The sequence below is a fragment of the Pollachius pollachius genome (genome assembly GCF_949987615.1).
Source record: "Pollachius pollachius genome assembly, chromosome: 5".
Classification (NCBI taxonomy): domain Eukaryota; kingdom Metazoa; phylum Chordata; class Actinopteri; order Gadiformes; family Gadidae; genus Pollachius; species Pollachius pollachius.
The window spans coordinates 3,459,481-3,483,430 of record NC_136938.1 but is presented as its reverse complement, the minus strand read 5'-3'; the positions used below and the strand labels follow the sequence as shown (position 1 = coordinate 3,483,430).

Here is a 23,950-nt window from a genome sequence, read left to right as displayed (position 1 = left end):
CTCTCTCTCTCTCTCTCTCTCTCTCTCTCTCTCTCTCTCTCTCTCTCTCTCTCTCTCTCTCTCTCTCATTTGGAGTCATTCACTGCCATAACAGGAACGCTGTGTAACCAAGAAATTATGTTTACAACCTCTACTCGTTCAATTCAAATATTTTTGTTTGAAGGTTTCTCTGGAGAGGTCAAAGTAGCAGAATGACTTCACATCTCATTATAACTTCTTACAACCTGTGGCTAAATATGGGTTGTATAAATAAGGGTCTGCTGCATATAAAAAACTGGCCTGCTAATAAAAAGAATATGAAATGCTGTACCAGTTTGTCCACTGAACCCCACTGGCGGAGTTTTAAGGTCCCGTTTCCAAAGATTTAAAAGCTCACAGAAAACCCACCCAACACCTTCCTCGCTTCCTGCTGTTTCCAGGCGCAGTTGCTGATTGGCTGTCGGCCTCCTAGTATATATTGATGTTTTAATAATGCACACACATCTGGTCCGACCGGGTCTAAACGTTCTGCTGACAGCGGAGCCATCGCCCCTCGATGGGAGGTTGATCCGTGGGGGGGGGGGGGGGAGCAGTCTCAGTCAAAAGCAGTCTCAGCATGAGAGCCAGCACCAGGCAGAGCAGAGGCCTGGTTCTCCGAGACTCGGAGGCTCTGAGGCCTAGTAAAAGTAAAATATTGGAGCCCTTTTGCTCCAAGCCGTTGTGCCCAGAGGCCTGTTCAGCGAGACTCAGAGAGGCCTGTTCAGGGAGGCTCAGAGAGGCCTGTTCAGGGAGGCTCAGAGAGGCCTGTTCAGGGAGGCTCAGAGGCCTGTTCAGGGAGGCTCAGAGGCCTGTTCAGGAAGGCTCAGAGGCCTGTTCAGGGAGGCTGAGAGGCCTGTTCAGGGAGGCTCAGAGGCCTGTTCAGGGAGGCTCAGAGAGGCCTGTTCAGGGAGGCTCAGAGAGGCCTGTTCAGGGAGGCTCAGAGAGGCCTGTTCAGGGAGGCTGAGAGGCCTGTTCAGGGAGGCTCAGAGGCCTGTTCAGGGAGGCTCAGAGGCCTGTTCAGGGAGGCTCAGAGAGGCCTGTTCAGGGAGGCTCAGGGAGGCCTGTTCAGGGAGGCTCAGAGGCCTGTTCAGGGAGGCTCAGGGAGGCCTGTTCAGGGAGGCTCAGAGGCCTGTTCAGGGAGGCTCAGGGAGGCCTGTTCAGGGAGGCTCAGAGGCCTGTTCAGGGAGGCTCAGGGAGGCCTGCTCAGGTGCTGCTAATCCAAAGGAGATGCCAGAGGATTGCTGGAGGGTTTTTTCTGCCTTTTATTTACCTTTAATAGGTTCCAATATACTGCAGGTCTTTACGAAAACAATTATGGTGTCATTAAACGCAGGAAGTGATATGCACAGACAGAGCCCGTAAACAGGAGAGAGAGAGAGAGAGAGAGAGAGAGAGAGAGAGAGAGAGAGAGAGAAAGAGAGAGAGAGAAAAAATAAAAGAGAGAGAGAGAAAAAGAGAATAGAAAGAGAATTAGAAAGTAAGAGAGAGATAAGATGCAGAGGAGGAAGAAGAGAGAGCAAGAACAAGAGAGAGAAAGGGTAAGAGAGCGGGAGAAGGGGAGAGCGGGAGAGGGGGAGAGGGGAGAGCGGGGCGCTCCGTGGGTAAGGCGGAGGCAGAGCGGTGTTGTGTTGCAGAAAGAGTCGCAGGTCATCTCCAAGTGTGAGAAGAAATGAACAGGTCCCCTTTCCCAGCGAACGGGATCTGATGATCATCCAGAGTAAACAAAGGAAAATCCTCAAACTAGTGTGTGTGTGTGTGTGTGTGTGTGTGTGTGTTTGTGTGTGTGCGTGTAAAAGGGAGGGAGAGAGGGGTGGATTGACGGTTTAAAGTGGTCTGTTTGATGCAGAGCGAACACCCTGTGGGGTATCAGTTATTGAGTCCACACTCGGAGCCAGTCTGACTGAAGTGAAGCCTGATCCCCCTCTCCTCTTGGCAGGAGAAGAGACCCCTGGAGGTCTCCCCTCCGCCTGGTCTGAGAGGGCCGGCTGGGTGGTGGTGTTGGGGGTGGTGGTGGTGGTGTTTGTGGTGGTGGTGGTGGTGGAGGGGGTGGTGGTGGTGGTGGTGATGGGGGAGGGGGGTTCTGAGCTGATGGGTTTCGGTACGAGAGTGAGGGCTGACAAGGACTCGGCCAGACCCGCTCCGCCGACAGAACCTCCATGAAGCCGTGATTATTGCGACCTGCAGCCAGCTGCACCACAACACACACACGGACACACGCACACACACACACAAACAAGCAGGCACACACACACACACACATTGGACTCATGCACACAAGTGAACACCCACGCACAAACACCAACGCACACGCAAATGCTCGCACATACGCACACAAAAAATACACACACACATACAATAACATACAGACTCGCGCACACATACACACCCGCACGCACAAAGACACACACAGATGCAGACAACACACAAACCCACGTCCAAGCATGCATGTACACACACACACACAAAGACAAAGAGGTAGCGGGCATCTGGAGGTGGTTATCCAGCCTCAGCGCTCTGGGTCAGACCCAGATCACTGCGTTGGTGGGTGGAGGGGTGCGGGCAGCACCTCAATCTTCTGTTACTGAAGATCAGCTCCTCACTTCGTCTACTGCTGGAGACACGGCCGGCCTGGGCTTATGGGGTCTAGGAGGGCTTACAGGGTCTGGGCTTATGAGGAGGGCTTGTGGGGTCTGGGCCTAGGAGGAGGGCTTATGGGGTCTGGGCCTATGAGGAGGGCTTATGGGGTCTGGGCCTAGGAGGAGGGCTTATGGGGTCTGGGCCTAGGAGGAGGGCTTATGGGGTCTGGGCCTAGGAGGAGGGGTTATGGGGTCTGGGCCTATGAGGAGGGCTTATGAGGTCGGGGCCTAGGAGGAGGGCTTATGAGGTCTGGGCCTATGAGGAGGGCTTATGGGGCCTGGGCCTATGAGGAGGGCTTATGGGGCCTGGGCCTATGAGGAGGGCGTATGGGGCCTGGGCCTATGAGGAGGGCTTATGGGGCCTGGGCCTATGAGGAGGGCTTATGGGGTATGGGTCTATGAGGAGGGTGTTTATGATGCATTTATGATGTCCAGGTATGTTTGACAGGGAACTTCAGGCTGGACTTCCCCCCCCCCCCCCCCCCCCCCCCGATCACCTGACCCTGATCACCTGACCCTGGTCACCTGACCCTGATCAACTGACCGGCACTTCTTCACTTTATATTAAAAGCTGCGCAGGCTGGCTGAGACTGATGATGCTGATCATGAATCACAGGGATGGAGGACTTCAGACAACAGCAGAGCTCCACACACGCATGACTGGGAGTCACAGGAGCATTGGGGGAAAGACACACACACACACACACACGCACACATACACACGCAAACACACACAGGCATACATAGACACACTGTACACAACAGAGCCGCATGTGAGGACCACACACAGATACATACACACAAACACACAGAGAGAGCGAGAGAGAGAGAGAGAGAGAGAGCGAGAGAGAGAGAGAGAGAGAGAGAGAGAGAGAGAGAGAGAGAGAGAGAGCGAGAGAGAGAATATTGCTTTGTAATAATTAGTATTCAATAATGTACAAAATCAGTGTTTGTTTTAGCGGTAATAGAGAGTGTTTTTCCAGTCACAGCCAGCTCTAGTCTTGGTACGGTACCGTGCCAACTACAATACAGAGGCTAATATGGAAAGTTAATTGTTGCTTAACTCATTTTCAATGTATTTTTTTTTTATTAAATGTTATATAATGTAATAACATAGTAACAGCGAGGGAGGTAGTGAGTATAAACACAATAAGAGTGAGAGAGTGAGTGAGTGAGTGAGACAGAAAGAGAATGATAGAGAGATAAAGATAGAGACAGAGAGACAGAGACAGAGAGAGAGTGATGAAGCGGCAGACAAGCAGATTGTATCACTTTAAAGACGTCACACTAGTCTGTGTGTAGTTGTAAGCACCACTGCTCTCTGAGAGGTAGTGACGTTTGTGTTTGTGTGTGTGTGTGTGTATGTGTGTGTGTGTGTGTGTGTGTGTGTGTGTGTGTGTGTGTGTGTGTATTTGCCATTGTGAGTGTCAGAGACAGTGCCAGATGGGTCGGCCCTCGGCTAGTTTGGGTCTGCCTGATATTATAAGGCTGAAATGTCATCATAGCTCAAAGTGATTCATGCAGACTGTTTGTGTTAAAGTTATTGAAAGTCATCCATTCAAGATGCAGCCGTGCTCCCCAGCTATACTCTAGTGTACTACAGCATATTATTGTATGTAACATATGAGAGAGAGAGAGAGAGAGAGAGAGAGAGAGAGAAAAAAGAAAGAAAGAAAGAAAGAAAGAGAGAGAGCAATAGAGACAGAGAAAGATGGATGGATGAACGGACAGAAGGGAGCGAGGCAGTAAGGGGGAAGGCAGTAAAGAGGCCCACTCCCTTGGGTAGGAGGAGCTGTTAGGGTGCTGAACCCCCACTCTTGACACGCTCCCTCGCTCGCTCGACATCAGAGCGGAACCCCACACCTCGCACCTGCGACGTGGGGGGCCTCTTACGGCGTAACACACCGAATACAAAGAATATCTCTCGAGTGAGACGGAGACCCTTCCTGCCTGGAATATTTTGTATAAAACGTGTGTTTGATGCCGGTCACCCACAGAGAACACGCAGCGGTCGTATTGTAGTATTAACAAAACAACAGCAACATCACAGAACACACAGAGGTCGTACTGTAGTATGAACAAAACAACAGCAGCAACCCAGAGAAGACACAGCGGTCGTACTGTAGTATGAACAAAACAACAGCAGCAACCCAGAGAAGACACAGCGGTCGTACTGTAGTATGAACAAAACAACAGCAGCAACCCAGAGAAGACACAGCGGTCGTACTGTAGTATGAACAAAACAACAGCAGCAATCCAGAGAAGACACAGCGGTCGTACTGTAGTATGAACAAAACAACAGCAGCAACCCAGAGAAGACACAGCGGTCATACTGTAGTATGAACAAAACAACAGCAGCAACCCAGAGAAGACACAGCGGTCGTACTGTAGTATGAACAAAACAACAGCAACACCCTACAACACGCAGCAGTCATACTGTAGTATGAACAAAACAACAGCAACACCCCACAGAACACACAGCAGTCATACTGTAACACGATGAAAACAACAGCAGCACCCCACAGAACACACAGCAGTCATACTGTAACACGATGAAAACAACAGCAACACCCCACAGAACACACAGCAGTCATACTGTAGCACGATGAAAACAACAGCAACACCCCACAGAACACACAGCAGTCATACTGTAGCACGATGAATTCAACAGCAACACTCGGCCCGGTCTCCACCTGCTATCCTGGTGGTTAGAGCAGCTTGTAAAGTCCTGCCTCCCTGCAGCTCTGGCACACACTCAGACTCACGGCGGTGGCTATTCCCCTGTGCTCTCGCTAATGAGATATTTATGAATCATTATGGATACAGGGATTATATATCCGCAGCTGTTTTTCGTTATTTTCTATTACTCTATTTATTTTTCGACCAATTTGCCCAAATGGACGCCAAAGCAGAACCGGCCAGAGCGTCTGAGAGTCAATGAATCCTCCCCAGCTCGTGTTCATTACGGCTGCAGGGCAGTGGGCTCGACACTAACCAACGCTGGGCCCGTGTGTGCGTGTGTGCAAGCGTGAGCACAGCGCCAACACACACTCACCAAACACGTCTCACACACACACAGTCAAACATGTACCCCACAGACACCCACCCACACAAGTACACACAGGCACGCACCATGCACACAGACACACACAGACACAAAGACACCCCCCCCCCCCCCCCCCCGCCCCCCCACGCCATAAACAGACACACACAGGCACACACTCACAAACACACACACGCATACACACACACACACACACACGAGACAGCTCGACCCAGCCAGTCGGTAGTTAGCGGCTCTGCAACCACGTCCAGCTCGTGTTTTCCGTGTATGAAGTCACTGTTAGCAGGTCTGTTCTCTCCAGCTCTCAGATCCACTCCGGATCCCTCTGCTCACCAGCGCCGGATCCACCGATCCCACGGCCGATTGGATCTGAGCTGACCCCCCCCCGGGGGTTAACGGGCTACCAGACGGCCGCGCCTGGCTTCTGTCTGTCGGGAGCCAATCAGAGGAACCGTCCAACTAAAAGAGGCTTGAGAGAGTCCAGGCCCGGAGCAGAGTGGTACCCGGTAATGAACCGGGAGAAAGAGAGTTTGTGCGTGCGTGTGTGCATTCTTGTGTGTGTTTGTGTGTCTGTGTCTGTGCGTGTGCATTTGTGTGTGCTTGTTCACATGTGTGCGTCCAGGTTCCATGCTGGAATCATTTGCAGTGACTAACACGTGGTCGCATGTGTGTGTGTCCACCGTTTACGGGGCAGATCAGACGAACTCCCGTGTGGTTCTTCTTGTGAGGAGGCGTGCGGGGGTGGCCTTATTATAAAGGTTTTATCGGGGGGGCTGTTCAGAGGGAGATCCCCCCCCCCCCGCAAGTCATAACCACCGGCACTTACTGACGTGGTTCAACAACAAAGACCACCACAATATTGATGCCCTTCGCCTCTTTATTGTTTCAGCGTCACACCGTAAACCGGTTCTGTTTGGAGTGCTGTAGTCTGAGTGAGTCCGTGTGTCACCCCCATATATCAATATGTTCCTGCGTCATCGGGTGTTTTCAATGTTTACATTATGGTATGTAAGATGTATTGCGTACCATAAGTACCATAAGCACTTTGTAGCGTCTTATCCTAGCTATCCGTGTAATGTACGGGGAATGGGTTAATCAAGTGATAGTTAGTGCTTGACACTTGGTTCTATGAAAATCCTTACAGTACCGACAGCGATATTTTGTTGTTTCTCTTTCTCCTGAGAAATGTACTTATTGTAAGTTGTTTTGGAAAAAATAGTCATCCTCAGTAGCGTATCGGCCGCCTACACGGAGGTCACAAGCTCCGACTCTGTCCGGTACTCGGAGCGGGAAACGGTGGAGTAAAAGCCTCCCAACAAAAACACTGTACCCCCCAACGGTGAGACAGGCCCGGGCCTGCATCACTTGACCTGGACCTGTGTCACGTGACCCGGGCCTGTGTCATGTGACCCGGGCCTGCTTCATGTGACCCGGGCCTGCGTCAGGTGACCCGGGCCGGCGTCACGTCACCCGAGCCTGTATCAGGTGACTCGTTCCTGTGCTGCAGTACGGCCCGGTGTTAAAACGCCGTTAAGAGGAGCTGTCAGTGAGACGGTGGGTGAGGCCCAATATTATTCCATGGTGTCCACACTTCATCCCTCCTCTCTCAGTCTGCACCTTTCTGATGTACGGAGCGGTGCTGTAAGCTTTGGCCCGCCGCCCAAAACAAACACACAGAGAGGGAATAGAAAACAGTTTGAGGACTGGAGTCCATCACAGCAGTGAGCCGTGCAGCACGCCGCGATTGGAAAAAGGTGCGGCTCAGAAACAACTCATCTCTGACTGATTTATCGACGGCCAGCCTGGTTTTAGAATCGGGCAGCCTGATTTCCGTGAGTTAACATTAAAGAGGGAACATATGCTCTTCTTATTCCAAAAAAGTCCCGTCTCCCAGGCCGTGAAACAATACGAAACAAGTACAAACATCCTCACACTTATATTGAAAGACACACTAAGGGCACCCACATCCAAACAAACGTACATGAAATCACACACACACACACACACACACACACACACACACACACACACACACACACACACACACACACACACACACACCAGAAAAAAAACATGGAATCAAACACACACATGCAACATATCCACATCTTTCCTCAGAATAGAATTCCCACATGTTTGACTTGGCACCCTTCAAACAACAGCTTCCAACAGCGAGGAGGGGGCAGCGAGGGGGGGGAAACGGATCGACAGATTCCCTGGGATTGTCATGGAGGCCGCTGGGGGCTTGGTGGGGGAGTCTTGCGGCAGGCAAACTCTTTGTTTTGACCGTGTGGGATTCTTCTTCTTCTCATCCCATACCACAGAGCCATGCGATTGGCTCTTCCCGTGAGAGACGGGGAAGTTAAAGTGGTTATTCCACTGAGTGGTTAGGGTGAGGGTTAGAGTTGAGCACCACAGGAGGTCTGCGTTCACCACCGCCTGCCCGCCATGTTGTTATCAACTAAAGGATGGCTTCAGAAAACATGGATGTCCCGTTTATTTATCGCAATCAAAAAGTTTCAAAGGGGCTTTGCGGGCGAACACTCAAACGAGATGTGACGCACACACTAACAACACGCCTATGAATTGTTTATGAACCGACTGCTTCAACATACATCATTCATAAAGCCATAGGAAGTTCAAAAGGCAGATGTTTCAGCCACAGAGACAACTTATTATCTTTAAATCAATCTGACAGTTTATTCAATAAATGATGAAAGAAGAAGACTAAAATTATGCATCTGAGAATCAGACACATAACCTCCCAGGCTGGTTCTCCTGTCCCTCAACCTCACCATCACTTTGTTGACACTGTTGAGATTAGATGTCCAATCGCCAGAGAGATAAAAACTAAAGTGTTTCCAAAAGGCTTTTGTAACTCCCCTTAAACTAAATGATTAATTCAGCCCCTCTCAAACCATCAAACAGTCAGAACTCAAATTGATACATGGGTTCTGTGAACTTTAACAAAGTGGAAAGCTCTGTTCCAGTGCACCGAGGTTACAAAGGGATGCGCAACATCGTGACTAATGCAGCTCGCCAAAATGGAAGCAATCCTGTTGCTTTGATTTCTGAGCAGGCATCAGGAAACCTGTAATCTACATATTGAGTGAAAACCAGAATAAACGCTGGACCACAGCATTACGTCCCGTGGCAGGCCTGACTGCTCTCTGTCTCACACTCCAATCCACTGATCCAAGAACAGTGGATTTTTGTTCCAGCGCTAGATCAGATGTCTGGATTCCTCCACAACAGAGGCTGGGACGAGTAATAAGTAATGAGATGAGAGACTTCCAGGGGGACGGACTGACGGACGGACGGGGGGGGGGGGGTGCAAGGACTCTGAGGGGATGAGAGCCAACATGGACCATCAGAAGGAACCGTTCAGCCCCACGCCGCTCTGAGGTGAGCTCAACCACCGGAGCGCTCCACAGACCAGGGTCAAACCCAGGAGAGGAGCCCTGCTTCGTGCCGAGGTCTCCCAAGGCTGCCAGGACCAGTAATCGAACTGACAAGTCTGTGATAAAACAAGGGGAATATCCGCCTCACCAAAGAGCCTCCGATTGGTCGCGCTCGGCGTCCACCTCCAGCTCACCTCCTCCTCCGTCAGTGCTCCTCGTGTCACGGAGATCCAGCAGGGCTCCGCCTCTCCAACGTGACACAAGACAGACCTGCCTCCCTGGCCTCGAAACCAGACCTGGCTAGAGCCTCATGTGTGTGCATTATGTATGTGTTTGTGTGTGTGTATGTGTGTTTGAATGTGTGTGTCGATGTGTGCGCACATGTGTGTGTGCACATGATTGTGTCTGCATGTGTGTGTGTGTATGGGGGGGGGGGGGGGGGTTCTTGTTACTCTAACCACAAGATCCGAAGCCAAAGTCTCAATCTAAATAGAGTGGCTCAATGTCAGCATTAGCCGTCGTTGAAGAACTAAAATGCCTAAAGTATTTTTTTCCACACAATATTTCTTTCCTGAATTTCGAACGCTGCAAGATGGAATGTAGGATAATGTCACAAAACGATCCGTAAATTAGGCAGCCAGCGAACCGAATCCATAGACATAAAACTATACGAGAGAGGGAGCCGGTCCAAGATGGAAACAAACTGTTTTCTCAAAGACACGCTTGACAGGAAAAGGAAAAGCGTGATAAAGGGCTTGGGGAAAATATAAATAAAAGACGGTTCAACTAAAAAAATTAGATAGGAAGTAAGGGTTCTGAAAGTATAAAACATAAAGTCACGACAGGAATGGTGGTTTAGCAATGATCTATAAGTACTGTCCATAGGTTCAGAACAAGTGTAGGTATAAACAAATAGGACCGAAAGACAAGGATGATATTCCATATCTCATTTCCCTTCCTGGAGGTTGTTAACATCTTTGCCGACTAGCTAACACACAAGCTAACCTCCTCTCCATCCACTGGCCACTGATTTAGGCTGATGGAGCCCTGAGATAGAGGCCATTAGAGCCCTGAGATAGAGGCCATTAGAGCCCTGAGATCAAGGCCGTGAGAGACCTGAGATAGAGGCCATTAGAGCCCTGAGATAGAGGCCGTTAGTGCCCTGAGATAGAGGCCATTAGAGCCCTGAGAGAGAGGCTGTGAGAGCCCTGAGATAGAGGCCATTAGAGCCCTGAGATAGAGGCCGTGAGAGCCCTGAGATAGAGGCCGTGAGAGCCCTGAGATAGAGGCCGTGAGAGCCCTGAGATAGAGTCTGGCTGTTAGAGCCCTGAGATAGAGGCCGTGAGAGCCCTGAGATAGAGTCTGGCTGTTAGAGCCCTGAGATAGAGGCCGTGAGAGCCCTGAGATAGAGTCTGGCTGTTAGAGCCCTGAGATAGAGGCCGTTAGAGCCCTGAGATAGAGGCCATTAGAGCCCTGAGATAGAGGCCGTTAGAGCCCTGAGATAGAGGCCGTTAGAGCCCTGAGATAGAGGCCATTAGAGCCCTGAGATAGAGGCCGTTAGAGCCCTGAGATAGAGGCCGTTAGAGCCCTGAGATAGAGGCCATTAGAGCCCTGAGATAGAGGCCATTAGAGCCCTGAGATAGAGGCCGTTAGAGCCCTGAGATAGAGGCCGTTAGAGCCCTGAGATACAGGCCATTAGAGCCCTGAGATACAGGCCATTCGAGCCCTGAGATAGAGGCCGTGAGAGCCCTGAGATAGAGGCCATTAGAGCCCTGAGATAGAGGCCGTTAGTGCCCTGAGATAGAGACCGTTAGTGCCCTGAGATAGAGGTCGTTAGAGCCCTGAGATAGAGGCCATTAGAGCCCTGAGATAGAGGCCATTAGTGCCCTGAGATAGAGGCTGTTAGAGCCCTAAGATAGAGGCCGTTAGTGCCCTGAGATAGAGGCCGTTAGAGCCCTGAGATAGAGGCCGTTAGTGCCCTGAGATAGAGGCCGTTAGAACCCTTGGATAGAGGCTGTTAGATGCTGAGATAGAGGCCATTAGAGCCCTGAGATAGAGGCCATTAGAGCCCTGAGATAGAGGCCATTAAGCCCTGAGATAGAGACCATTAGATCCCTGAGATAGAGGCTGTTAGGGCCCTGAGATAGAGGCCGTTAGTGGCCTGAGATTGAGGCCGTTAGTGCCCTGAGATAGAGGCCGTTAGAGCCCTGAGATAGAGGCCGTTAGAGCCCTGAGATAGAGGCTGTTAGAGGCTGAGATAGAGGCCGTTAGAGCCCTGAGATAGAGCCCGTTAGAGCCCTGAGATAAAGGCCATTAGAGCCCTGAGATAGAGGCAAAGCAGAGAGGCCGTGGGCCAGAGGTTCTTAAATGCTGTTGTTACAGGTCCCGAGCTCGGAGAGTTCAGTTCCTCTGCCCTCTGTCCCGGGCCAGCTGTGTTGAGTTAATCCCGGCAGCGCAGATGGTGGCTGAGTGCCCTGCGGGTGGGAACCACGGGGTCCTACCTGTAGCAGGTGCTGTTCTTCCCCTGTGCCCGGGAGCACGGGTACTCTACTGTCTGGATGTGGTTCTCCGGACACTCAGAGCTGCGGGAGAAAAACAACAGAGCTTTTAGATTCATGTGTGAGGTTTTCCGTCCTCTTAAAAAGGGATTGTGGCCGTAGAGTTACAGCCTGTTGAAGCAGTCTGCGAGTGGAGCTGTGTTTTATGCATGGTGTCATTGGCAGGGCTGTGATCACCCTGTACACTCACCCTGTGAGTAAGCAACTTTCTGCTGGATTCTACTTTCTACACATATTTGAGTTGAGTCCTTAGAGAACTTGAATCACAAAGAGTTTGATGAAACCTGACTTTATTTATTGGTGGTGACACCTTGTGTATGGAATTATATTACATGGTCAATACAAGCGCACGCACACACACACACACAGACACACACACACACACACACACAAAAACATATACACACACACATTAACACACACACAAAAGCCTACACACACACACTAAAATGCATACAGACACACACACAAAAACAAACACACAGACACACACAGACAGACAGACACACAAGCAACCTGCAATAGCCAACTACTGCTTGCTCCTGCTATACTTCTGAGGACATTCAACCCTTGGTCATGAGCCACTTTTCTAACCCTTGAGATGTTTTGCAATCATCTACTCATAACTAACAAAATTAAGTTGTGTCCATTCATATTCATTACAATTTGGCATTTCGTGTATTTGAAAAATGGCTGGTTCATCTCAACTCTTCCTCTTGACAGATATTAACTTATTTCCAGGGTTCACTCCAGTAACTGAAATCTTTTTCCATTTTATCCCATATTAGGGAAAATATCGACTAAATAAATGTGCGTTTGTGTTATTAAAAGTGAGTGCGAGGAGGCATTGATGAAACATATCTACTTCAACCACTAATCCCGTTCAGTTCTGGAGCAGTCGCTCCGTTATTTAATGTCATGGATCATTACGACAAGCAAACCTCCATCAAGATGTATAGAAAACAATCATTATGCACCATTCATATATTCGGAATCTTAAATGCAAAAAAATGCATGCGTTAACAATCTAGCCTAATAAGTAGGTTATCAATATGGCATTATCGCAATATCTTCACTGCTTTAACGGTAATTCATTTCCAACAGAAATTGTAGGAATGGTAGTAGGTTTATTAAGATGCCTTGATTGTATGTGCACCGTATAAATCATTGAGTTGAACCAGCTGAACGCGCACACATGTTTAAGGTCCCCGTCGTCCAGCATCCTCTTACCCAGACGCGTCCAGTCCACGAGTCAAGCTGATCGCTCCAAAGCCCCCCAGGATCCAGACCCAGGTGGCGTGGAGCAGAATCGCCCTCACACCGGTACATTGACCCATGTCCTTTCCTCTGACTGTAAATCGCTTTTTCTTCTCTCTCCTTTTTTATGCGATAAACTTTGATGTAACCTCTCCGTCCATGCGTCGTGACGAACGGCTGAGATAACAAACGCAAAATAATAATAACAACCAAATAACGAACGACAACTAAACGCGTCAACAATATCCTCTGTGAGCCGCTGGTCCGGACTCGAATGCTGCTGCTGCTCGGACCCCCTGCAGCGCCCCGGCTCCAGGATGGGTTCGGTTTAAGTCCTCCAGTCCTCCACCAGTCCGGGAGGAATCGCCTTCTTGCTCTGAGAGAACCGCCTGGAAAGAGACTCGTCGTTCTCTCGCGGAGCCAATATGCATCCCTAATTTATGAGCTCCCTCCTATAGTGAGCACACATCCAAACAGGAAACCCCTTGATGTGAGTTATGCTACAGGTCGGATGAGTGCAGTCAGTCATCACACGTCCAGGACCGTCTAGGCTGTAGTCCTTCCGCGTAATGACATGATTTTATCCTCATTAGAATCGTTGCAGTTGCATGTTGTAATCAGGGCTCACTTAAGCCGCAATTCTCCCTAAATTACTTTCGTTTCGAGCTTAATTGCACATATTGTTATTTGATTAACCTCACGGCAACATCAAGAAGCCACGGGTCTAAACCCATTAAGTGGTGAGTCCCTTTGTTCGCTGTACGGAGCTGTGGGGCCCGAATGTTTTTATAGGGGCAATGGGCTCATTAGGGCCAAATTATGCTCATATCAGGGCTCATATGGTGGTGGATACATGCCATGGCTCTTCTAAAAGCTGCGAATAGACTGGATGGATAATTGAGGAAAGCCATCAGAGAAGTAACTCCACATCCCATGCGACCTGGCGCTTAGACGGAGAAGGTTAATAAGGATATTCTTCTGCTGGTTCAGTTAGGAGGCAAGTTCTAATGGTTCCAGTGGTTTAATGGTGATGGTTAATGACGATGCGAGGCCGTTTCCCTGGCTCCCCTTCAGGAGAACCAGCTGGTTTGATTCACCACAAATGAATCCAGCGCGCGTGCGCGCACACACACACACACACACACACACACACACACACACACACACACACACACACACACACACACACACACACACACACACACACAAATCAAATAAATACAATTTCAAAAAGTGTTCAAACATAAAGAGTACAAAGACCAACAAAAAGCCATATTTCAGAGTGAAGGCGGCCAGCCTTTTTAGCCGGACCACACAAAGCATCGCCTCGATGCCGCAGAGCCGTACGGTCTAAACCCAACATGCTCTGCGTGTTTATGACTCGGTGGTGCGTTGACGTGCGTAAATACGCGCCACGTGGGAAATGTGTTTTCCATCGACGGCCGCACGCTCACCGGACATCGGTCTTTCTCGGAAAAACGCTGACCAATAATTCCAAACAATGTCGTGAATGTCGTGCTTATTGTCTCGCTGCAGTTAAGTACCATTTCTACTGCTATTATTATTATTTTACTGGCAGCTATTTCTGTTATTTTTCGAGCTGTTAAGTCTAAAATCACACCAACACCCATAAAGAATAGAACATAAGAGAGAAGTGGATTGAGGCAGCTTGACAACATGAGTTCCTGCTGTTACTGGCCTTTATTTCTATCTTTTCTCCAGATGAAACACAGACACACAAGTTTAGAAAAGCCTGGCACCGACATCCTTCCCTCCGTCTTGGTTGCCTTGTGTTTCATGCTGTAGCAGCCGTCGCCAAGCCAACCAGCGGCGTCGCCATGGTAACGATCAGCAAGGCTGTTGCTAAACGCGAAGTCAAGCGCTCTCTCTCTAGCCACGGGAAACACCTGAGCGGTTCCAGCCAGACCCGCGAGCCAGTGATTTATCAGCGTCTGGACTTGTTGTGCGTGGAGCCACACTGCCTTTGCCATCGTGTTGCTCAACTCAAGGTTTCTGGAGATGGTTTATCTGAGATGGAAAAAAAGTTAATACACTGACATTTGGATGACCTGCGAACAAATGCTCTTGGCTATTACTTGCGTTCCCCCCCCCCCCCCCCCCCCCGTTTGTGTAGCTCTGGCCTGCCGTTACTGTGGCTGTGTACGTTCAGCAGCAACATGTTTCGTTTCTCCCGTCCAGCTGCTTGTCTTTAAGAGCTCACCACAAACGGGAATTTCTAAGGGGGTTTTATTGGGCCCTGAAACTGTGTTAGTGCCGGACCCCGGGTCAGAGACCAGTACAGTACGCGTCATATTCCAGGGGACACAAACCAGGGGAGCCCCTGCACGGGGACATGGTACGGCCTCGTAAATCACCGGGGCATCGCCTCAGTGACAACCCAGCCCAGACCGAAGCATTTGGGTCTCTTGTCCGGGTCAGAAGCTAAGTGCGGTCAGCCGGTTCTGGCCGGTACTGGTTGGACATGTTGATCATGTGTTCCATAACCTGCTCTCTATTAACAGGTGTGTTTATGTTTAACATTTTCAAGCATGATGGTGACTTTCCTGATGTCGTAGCACACAGCCCAATATATAAGTTGAAATCGATCCTACTTAATAAGGGAGATCTACATTGTAATCCTTTGTCTTTTTCCATCTCCAGCCATGCTGACCAGACAATTCAAGCTTTGAGGTCGTCCCCAACGTGTTTCAGTGAACCGACCGATCGCGCTCGGGTTTCCCGCTGAATGCTTTTGTTCACACCCCTCCCCTGGGGGGGGGACTGCACCTCCCACACGGCTTTTTGATTTATAGTATGATGAAGGGGGGGGGGGGGTTCTCACAGGTGCACCCAGCAGTCAACAGCTGGGAACACACACTCTCTCACAGGGAAGTGTAGCTCTCCCCCAATCAGAGATCACACACACCGCCCAGAAGCGTGTGTGTGTGTGTGTGTGTGTGTTTAAGTCAATGTGTCTGTGCTTGTGGGTGTCTGCCTTTGAGTGTGAGCATGTATGTTTATGTTTGAGTGAGTTTGTTTGTGTGTGTGTGTGTGTGTGTGTGTGTGTGTTTGTGTGTGTGTGTGTGTGTGTGTGTGTGTGTGTGTGTGTGTGTGTGTGCATGTCTGAGTGTACGTATGTAAGTGTTTAGTGAATGAGTTTCTGTGTGTATGTGAGTGTATGCATGTTTGTGTTTGTGAGTTTAAATGTGTGTGTGTGCCTGCGTGTGTGTGCCTGCATGTGCGTGCGTGTGTGTGTCTGCATGTGTGTAACAGAGTCCTACTATAGCAGCACTATATAAATACCGATTGAACCATGAACAAACAAGAAGGGGCGAAATCATTTGGTTGATAAATACGACGACAGAAATCCATGAAGGGTCGTTTATTACAACGACAGGCCCTGGGTATTTTCCCCGCCAACATGCACTGTCTGCTCCAGTCTACCCATGTGCACTGATACAACCTTTAACCTCCAGGCACCTGCAGCCCCATGTGGCCCAATAAGCCAATGATATTGATGGACGCTTCATCCTGTCGCGGTGTTCAAAGATAATATCTGTAACTTTGACCCATCATCACAAATTTGCCTTGTCTTTAACAGATTATTTCTTACACAGAATAACCAGGAAAGACATTCGATACCACCAACATAGAAATATCAGTTAGCAATGCACTTCTTCCTTATGTCATTATTGAAGTATAGTAGTGAGTGTTTACATGGGTTTGGGCAAATGTTGGGAAACATGTTTCAACCAATAATTATAAACTTCTGTCATTAATGGGAGTCATTACATGATCAACATGATCAACCGACTCGTATCAGCTGACCCCAGGCTTAGGTTCGTCTGCTGAACTCTCAGTAGCACCTAGAGACGTGTGTGTGTGTGTGTGTGCGTGCAATAATCTGCAGAGTTGAATGTGGCCACACAACCTGTGGCAGTGTGTGGAATCCCTCCCAAACGGCCACGACCCCCCCGGGACAGAAGGGATTAGAAAGGCTGGGAGGGGAACGCTTTTACTTTGTAAAAAGCTGCTGTCTGGAAGGGGAGGGCTTTTACTTTGTACAGAGCTGCTGTCTGGAGTGGGAGTGCTCTTACTTTGTAAAAGCTGCTGTCTGGAAGGGGGGAGCTCTTACTTTGTAAAGAGCTGCTGTCTGGAAGTGGAGAGCTCTTACTTTGTAGAGCCTGCTGTGTGGAAGGGGAGGGCTCTTACTTTGTAAAGAGCCGTGTGTCATTCAACCACCCCTTACTACACTGAGGACCATGTACACTACACTCTAACCTTAAGACACAAAACAACAAACAAACACAACAAGAACAACCACAAACATGAAACCACAAACAACCACAAACATTACGACACAACATCCACAAACACTACAACAACCATAAGAAGTGCTTTACAGCTGCAGATTCCCCAGAACCTCACCACTGTCAAACGAGAGTGTCCCGTTCTAACCTCAGCCCCAGCCGTGATGCAGAGTTCTTTACACTGCAAAAACACAATGAAAGATAGTCAGTCATTCCCATGTGACATGAACTGGATAATGGTTCTGCTCTGACCTCTAAGTATTTAGAATGAAACAGTGGAGTAAGATAAAGACCGTCAGAAGGCCACAGGAGTCACTGTTCTGGCAAATCGCGCAAATACTAAGGCTAACCACTGCAGCTGAACACTGCTAGCTGGCCGGTTAGCTCAAAGTGAATAATACGTAGAGTTCATACCCACCACAGTCCTCCTCTACAGTGTGGACTTCATCATCGGACCTCCAGGTAGTCCATAACGTTGTACCAGGCAGACATCATATTCATCATTTGGTCGACGCTAATCCGAATGCCCCTCTAGTAGACGTGTGTTTTTGTAGCATGAACTGCCAGAGAACCAATCAGACAACCCGACTTGGCAGCGCTGGTCACACGCCTAACCCCTCCCCCCCCTCCTATATGAGACAACATGCAGACAAAAGCCAGATATTAACAGTTGAGAAGTATGCGCCTGTAACCTGATTCTCCCCAATGACTCGTAATTTACAACCTGCCAGAGGAGTGCTGAACGGTGGAGGAGGAAGAGGAGGAGGTGATGGAGGGGCTGGAGGAGGTGGTGGAGGAGGTGGAGGAGAAAGAGGTGGTGGAAGAGGAGGAGGTGGTGGAGGAGAAGGTGGTGAAGGGGGAAGAGGTGCTGGAGGAGGTGGCGCTGGAGGCGGAGGTGCTGGAGAAGGGGGTGGTGGTGGTGGTGGTGATGGAGGAGGTGGAGGAGAAGGAGGAGGTGGAGAGGTTGGAGGTGGTGGTGGAAGAGGAGGTGATGGTGGAGGAGTTGCCAGAAGGTATTCCCTGTGTCTGGTCACAGGCCACAGGGAGGGTGAGGCTGAAGTGGGAGAACTCCCCGGCAAAACACATAAGGCGGTTTGAATGATTTTGGTTGCGCTGTTTACAGTCCGTCTGGAGGAGTCCGTCTGACCGCATGGGTGTGTGTGTGTGGGGGGGAAGCCCTGACGCTGCAGCAGACAGAGGAACAGACGAAGTGGTTAGAGGGGGACAGAGGGACGGACATGTTGGTTAGAGGGGGACAGAGAGGGAGAAGGCCTCCTCCTCAAACAACAGTTCAGCGTCTGGGCTGGCCGGCTGCCGGCTCCTTAATCCAATGCAAAGTAGCGCTTCCTCTGCTCAGGAAACCAGAGTTGATCAGATCAGCAGGGTAATTAATGATGACGGGCCTTTGCTCTGCTCGGAGAGAAGCGCTCAACGCACTCTGAGTTCTGAGTAGCTCGCAGTCCAGCGCGGCGTCCATGTGTGGAGCGTCTCAGGGCTCGTGGTGAGAGACGTCTCTGTGGTTCTGCAGAAAGGCTGTAAAGGGAATGTCTGTTCCCATTTAGACCTGAATCCATCAGGAATATTGTAGCCTGTCACATCAAACCACATCGGTCCCAGGGTTAAAACTTTATGGGGTCAGAACAGTCTCATTAATAATGAATGCACAGAGAAGGATTCACAAATGTATTTTGTGATTTATATATAAATTACGCTCTTCTCACAAATGCATTTCAATGCACACATGTAATATAAATCCATAAATATATGAATTAAAAAGATATTTGCAAAAATGAAAAATAAAAATTATTTGGATGTTGTTACATTTATATACAAACTGTTAAACTTGAATTTACAAGACGCTTTTCATTTGTGAACTTGTTTGCCTTTGTGTGCGAACTGGTCTGTATTTATATGTGGATTTTTGAGACTCCTGACGTAGCTGGATTCACAAATGCATTTTTTTCAACAAGGAACTCTCTGTAGCCAATCAGATGCCTCCCTCGTTTTCAGCCAATCACATGACTGCAGCGACTGGGTTTTTACATTGTTTGTGCCGTTTACTACTTTAACGGCACCGACAATCTCAAAACCCAGTCGAAACTAGATGGAAAAAGTGTGTAGTTCAAAATGTGACCCAGCTTTTACTTCTTCGCCACCTAGAGATTGTTATGTACGATCATTCAAAAAACCCATGTTATTTCCCATAGACATTTGACCGAGGGAACCGGGAGGCTCGGAGGCTGGACTCAGAGGTCGGAACTGCATTCATGTGATTGGCTGAAAACGAGGGAGATATCTAATTGGCTACAGAGAGTTCCTAGTTAAAAAAAATATATATATTTTTGTTTATGGATTTATTTTACATTTATGCATACCGATATCCATTTGTGTGTGCATTGAAATGTATTTGTGAGAAGAGCGTAATTTATATATAAATCACAAAATACATTTGTGAATCCTTCTCTGTGCATTCATTATTAATGAGACTGTTCTGACCCCATAAAGTTTTAACCCTGGGACCGACTCGTAGCGTTTTCAGCGTTGTCGGTGATCCCTGTAAAAGCCATCACCAGTTGTCTTTATGAGGACTGAGTTCCACCAACAGACGCAGTCCTGCCCTTGAGCAAGGCACCAGGGGCCTGTTCAGATCTGGAAGCCGTAATACGGAACAATGTATGACAAATTGGGCTGCAGGCAACAGATAAATTCTCCCCTAGTTAACAAGGCATTCTTTAATATGCCAGACCAGGACACATTCTGGGAACATTACGGGAGCGCTGATTTGAAACTGTGAAGTTAGCAGTAACCAGCAGCAGATGGGACTACTGCCAAAATCTTTGACCGCGGTACTGCTTGGTTTATATCCTATCCTTTAAAATGATGTGTAATGTAATGATCTGATTACAGTGTAGAATCCAAACCCTTCCAGAAGTTCAGCATCAGCAAAGTTTCTGTGAAGGGATCTGTGAAGTAAATACCTGACGGAGCCGATTGAACCGTTTTGCAGCGAGCATGTGCCGTCACAACCGGTTCACCCAGTGAAACGACCTCACAGCCCCTCGGTGCAGTCTTCTAAGGACGAGTGGAAACAACCTGGAGTTACGTTCCCAGACCAGAAAGACAAAATGAAGTCAAGGTGTGAAGTACTTATGCACTGACAAGATCGTGGCCGAGAGCGGTTAGTATATTTGAGAATATATTCAACAAGAAATTCTTCTTCAATAAAAATACAGAAGACGAATGGAACACAGTGGGGTACACCTGATATGCTGTCTTTTGACAGATCAGCTGTGATTTCACATGAGCATTTGGATTAAGGGCATTTGGCGGATGCTTTTATCTACAGCGACTCACAACAGTTCATACACACATTCACACAAAGACAGCGGAGTCAACCCTGCATGGCGACAGCCTCAAGGTGAGAAGTCTTGCTCAGGAACACCTCGAGACAAGGGGCAACCTGGTTACCAGCCAACCCACTCTACCTCCTGAGCTAAGCCTCTCCTTTACTGACAGATCTAGAAGAGGAGCTTCTTCCTGCCCGTTCCTGGCACTACATTCTGTTCCCAGGCTTCCAGAGAACAGATCCTTAGCAGATCAGCCACACCTGGGAGGGAGGGTTCAGACGGGAACACAGTTCCTCAGTGAGTCATTCGTTCGCTGCTATCTCCTCATCAGGGGTGGACCTCTGCCAGCGATCCTTCACACTAGCAGGCGGATGGGAAAGGTGTGCTGGGTTTGTTCACATTAAACACCACATCGAGGGCGGAGCTAAAGAGAGGGCTTTTTACTGAACTGGTTTTGCCCGGTACTACCTCAGATGGTTCTGCATGAGAGGGGTTCTCTGTGGCGAGAAAATCATTACAAAACCAAACCACGCCATACCGGGCTGCGTTTCATACCAAACCAAACCACAGCGTAGGTTGTTCTATACTTTACCACACTTTACACCATACCACTCTACAGTATCCAAACAGTAGGGCAATAGTTCTCAAACTTTTTCTACTAGTGTACCCCTCTGAGATATTTTTTCAGCTGAGTACCCCACAAAACAATTTTGGCATACAAATAAATAAAATCATGAAACATAAATGATATATGTGCATTCTATTCGGCAGTCTTAACATGAACATTAAAAGGGTGACGTCTCAACCACTTGTCCATTTTCTCGATTTTATATTTTCTGAATTTCAGATTTTAAAGTTGCTCAGGGAGATTTTTTTTCTATAGTTAGCTTTAATTTTCTGAGTACCCCCTGCAGTACTCAAACAGTACCCCTAGGGGTACGTGGACCCCCGTTTGAGAACCATTGCGGTAGGTTATACACGGGTATGGTCTCTGGTTTTGCAGCGGCTCACATGCCGTCTCCCCTCCATCCCTCCATCCCTCCATCCCCCTCCATCTCCCCTCCATCCCTCCATCCCTTCATCCCCCTCCATCCCTTCATCCCCCTCCATCCCTTCATCCCCCTCCATCCCTCCGTCCCCCCTCCATCCCTCCATCCCCCCGCCATCTCCCCTCCATCCCTCCATCCCCCCTCCATCCCTCAATCCCTCCATCCCCCTCCATCCCTCCATCTCCCCTCCATCCCTCCATCCCCCCTCCATCTCCCCTCCATCCCCCCTCCATCTCCCCTCCATCCCTCCATCCCTCCATCCCTCCATCCCCCTCCGTCCCTCCGTCCTTCCTCCATGCCTCGATCCCTCCATCCCTCCCTACCTGAGCTCCACTAATGAGCTGGCACTGCCTCCGCCGTGTGGAAACCCTTCAGCCTTTCCTCATGCGTAGAACACCGATGGTTGACCGTGGCACGACCTAGCCCCCATGCAGCAGAATCCATCCCTTCCTCAGGAAACGTCTGAGGACCAGCGCTCACGAGCCAAAGCTCACAACGCTGCTGATTGGTGATTAGCTCTGGTCTGAAGAACAGGCTTTGTTCCAGCTGTGCTATTGTTGTGGAAGTGTTTCCACTAACTAATTCAGAAATGACTAGCCTTTCTGAATTCAAACTTGGCTATGCAGAACTTAACCGAGTTTAACGTCTTTTTGGAGATGCTCCAATTCTGGATGTATGCTTCAATGGTTCCCAGACGCACTTGTTAGTCGATTTAGTGTCTGCTAAAACACTAAATGTAAATGTGAAAATCCCCAGAATGAATCCGAGCTCAACTAATGGATCAAGTCTCAACTCGACTGCAGCTGCTAACCCATCAAAGGTTGAACCCCGACAAGACAGACATTGTTAATTAGGAGTAAACACAGGATCGACGGGTGATGAACCACCAATGCTATGAGCTAAACACCAGCATGTGGTGGAGAACAACCCATCAAACCCTTTACAGTGGATGTTTGGTTTGATGTGGTGGGAACATCCTGGGAAACAAATTAACTGTGCGTGTGTGTGTGTGTGTGTGTGCGCGCGCGTGTGTGTGTGTTTGAGAGAGAGGGAAAGTGTGTGCATGTGTGTGTGTGTGAGAGAGAGAGGGAGAAAGTGTGTGCGAGAGAAAGGGAGCAAGTGTGTGTGTGTGTATGTGTGTGTCTGTGTGTGTGTGCATGCATGCGTGTGCACATGCTCAAGGATCTCAACTAAACTAAGAACAACGTCATACAATTCCTGAGATGATAAAGTGGGCAGGATAATGCACTTATTCTTCAACATGACAACCCCCCCGCTCACACCAGGACCACCTGTGGATCACATGCGGCCCCTTGAACGCGGCCCTCTCCTGTCATCACTGCGTCTCGATCACCTGACTGCCTGATTGGTTTATGAGGCTGACCCCCGGCTGCCTCGGGCAGGGTGAAGTTAAGTGGACTGCTGACTGCAGACCGTTATCTGGGCCAAACCTAGAATACTATCTGCTAAGGACCGCACAGCGACATGACAAGACGGAGGAGTTTAGGGATCCGATCACAAAGTGTCCTTCATGTCCTGCTCTGTCTTTAGGAACCCTATATGGATAATATGGTCATAGGGCTAGCTTCTAGGGTTTGGTTCTGGTTATAAGGTTATGTTTCAAGGTTGGTTTGTTCCTGTTGTCTAACCCTGTAATGATAATATGGTTTTAGGGTCAGCCCTTAACGCTAACATTGGCTATGTTCAATAGAAAGTGGGGTTCTTGCTAAGTTAGCCGTTGTTGATTCGTGGTTCAGACCAGTAGATATAAAGGGGATGGACAGCATAACCTTCTGGTACTTATTCAGCCAAATATTATCACCTTTAATGTTGATCAGATGAAAATAGACTAATAACTGAAACCAGGCCGTCAGTACAAAAAATGTAACGTTTTGCTTCGAGTTTCCACTCATAGTCATCATGCTGGAGTCTGACCCACAATCCGTCTCCCTAAGCCCCCTGAAGACAGTGCGTTAACACCCATGAATCTTTACACGGCCCTTAAGACCCGCCATCAGTTGTGATCTGGAGAGGACTGCGATAGCCAAACGTATACACTCCCTTCTCCAAGGGAACCAGCATCAGGCCCGCTTAGACACAGACAGACAAATGACCCACAGTGTTTTGTTTAATACTGTGAAGGATCTTGTGACGAGTCAATCAGTAGCTGGTTAAACAGAGATGAATCAAACGCTGGCTGCTGCTGGCTCGGTGCCGTGCTGCTCTGTGCTTCGGACCGCTGTCTACTGAGCGATGTTGGCACCAGCAGAAGCATCTCGCCTGGGTTGCCTTCAAGTCAAGATGTTTGAT

General features: G+C 49.0%; 1 protein-coding gene across 1 annotated transcript in view; it reads right to left on the bottom strand.

Annotated features, from left to right (window-relative positions):
- LOC307076309 (collagen and calcium-binding EGF domain-containing protein 1-like) overlaps positions 1-13,309 on the bottom strand; it is a 28,057-nt gene extending 14,748 nt beyond the window's left edge. Inside the window, exons 1-2 of the mRNA XM_079737250.1 lie at positions 12,908-13,309; positions 11,621-11,701 (exon numbers count right to left, since the gene is read on the bottom strand). Coding sequence (XP_079593376.1) covers positions 11,621-11,701; positions 12,908-13,014 — 188 coding nt within the window. The 5' untranslated portion in view covers positions 13,015-13,309. The remainder of the gene's footprint in view (positions 1-11,620; positions 11,702-12,907) is intronic.
- Positions 13,310-23,950: the final 10,641 nt, after the last annotated feature.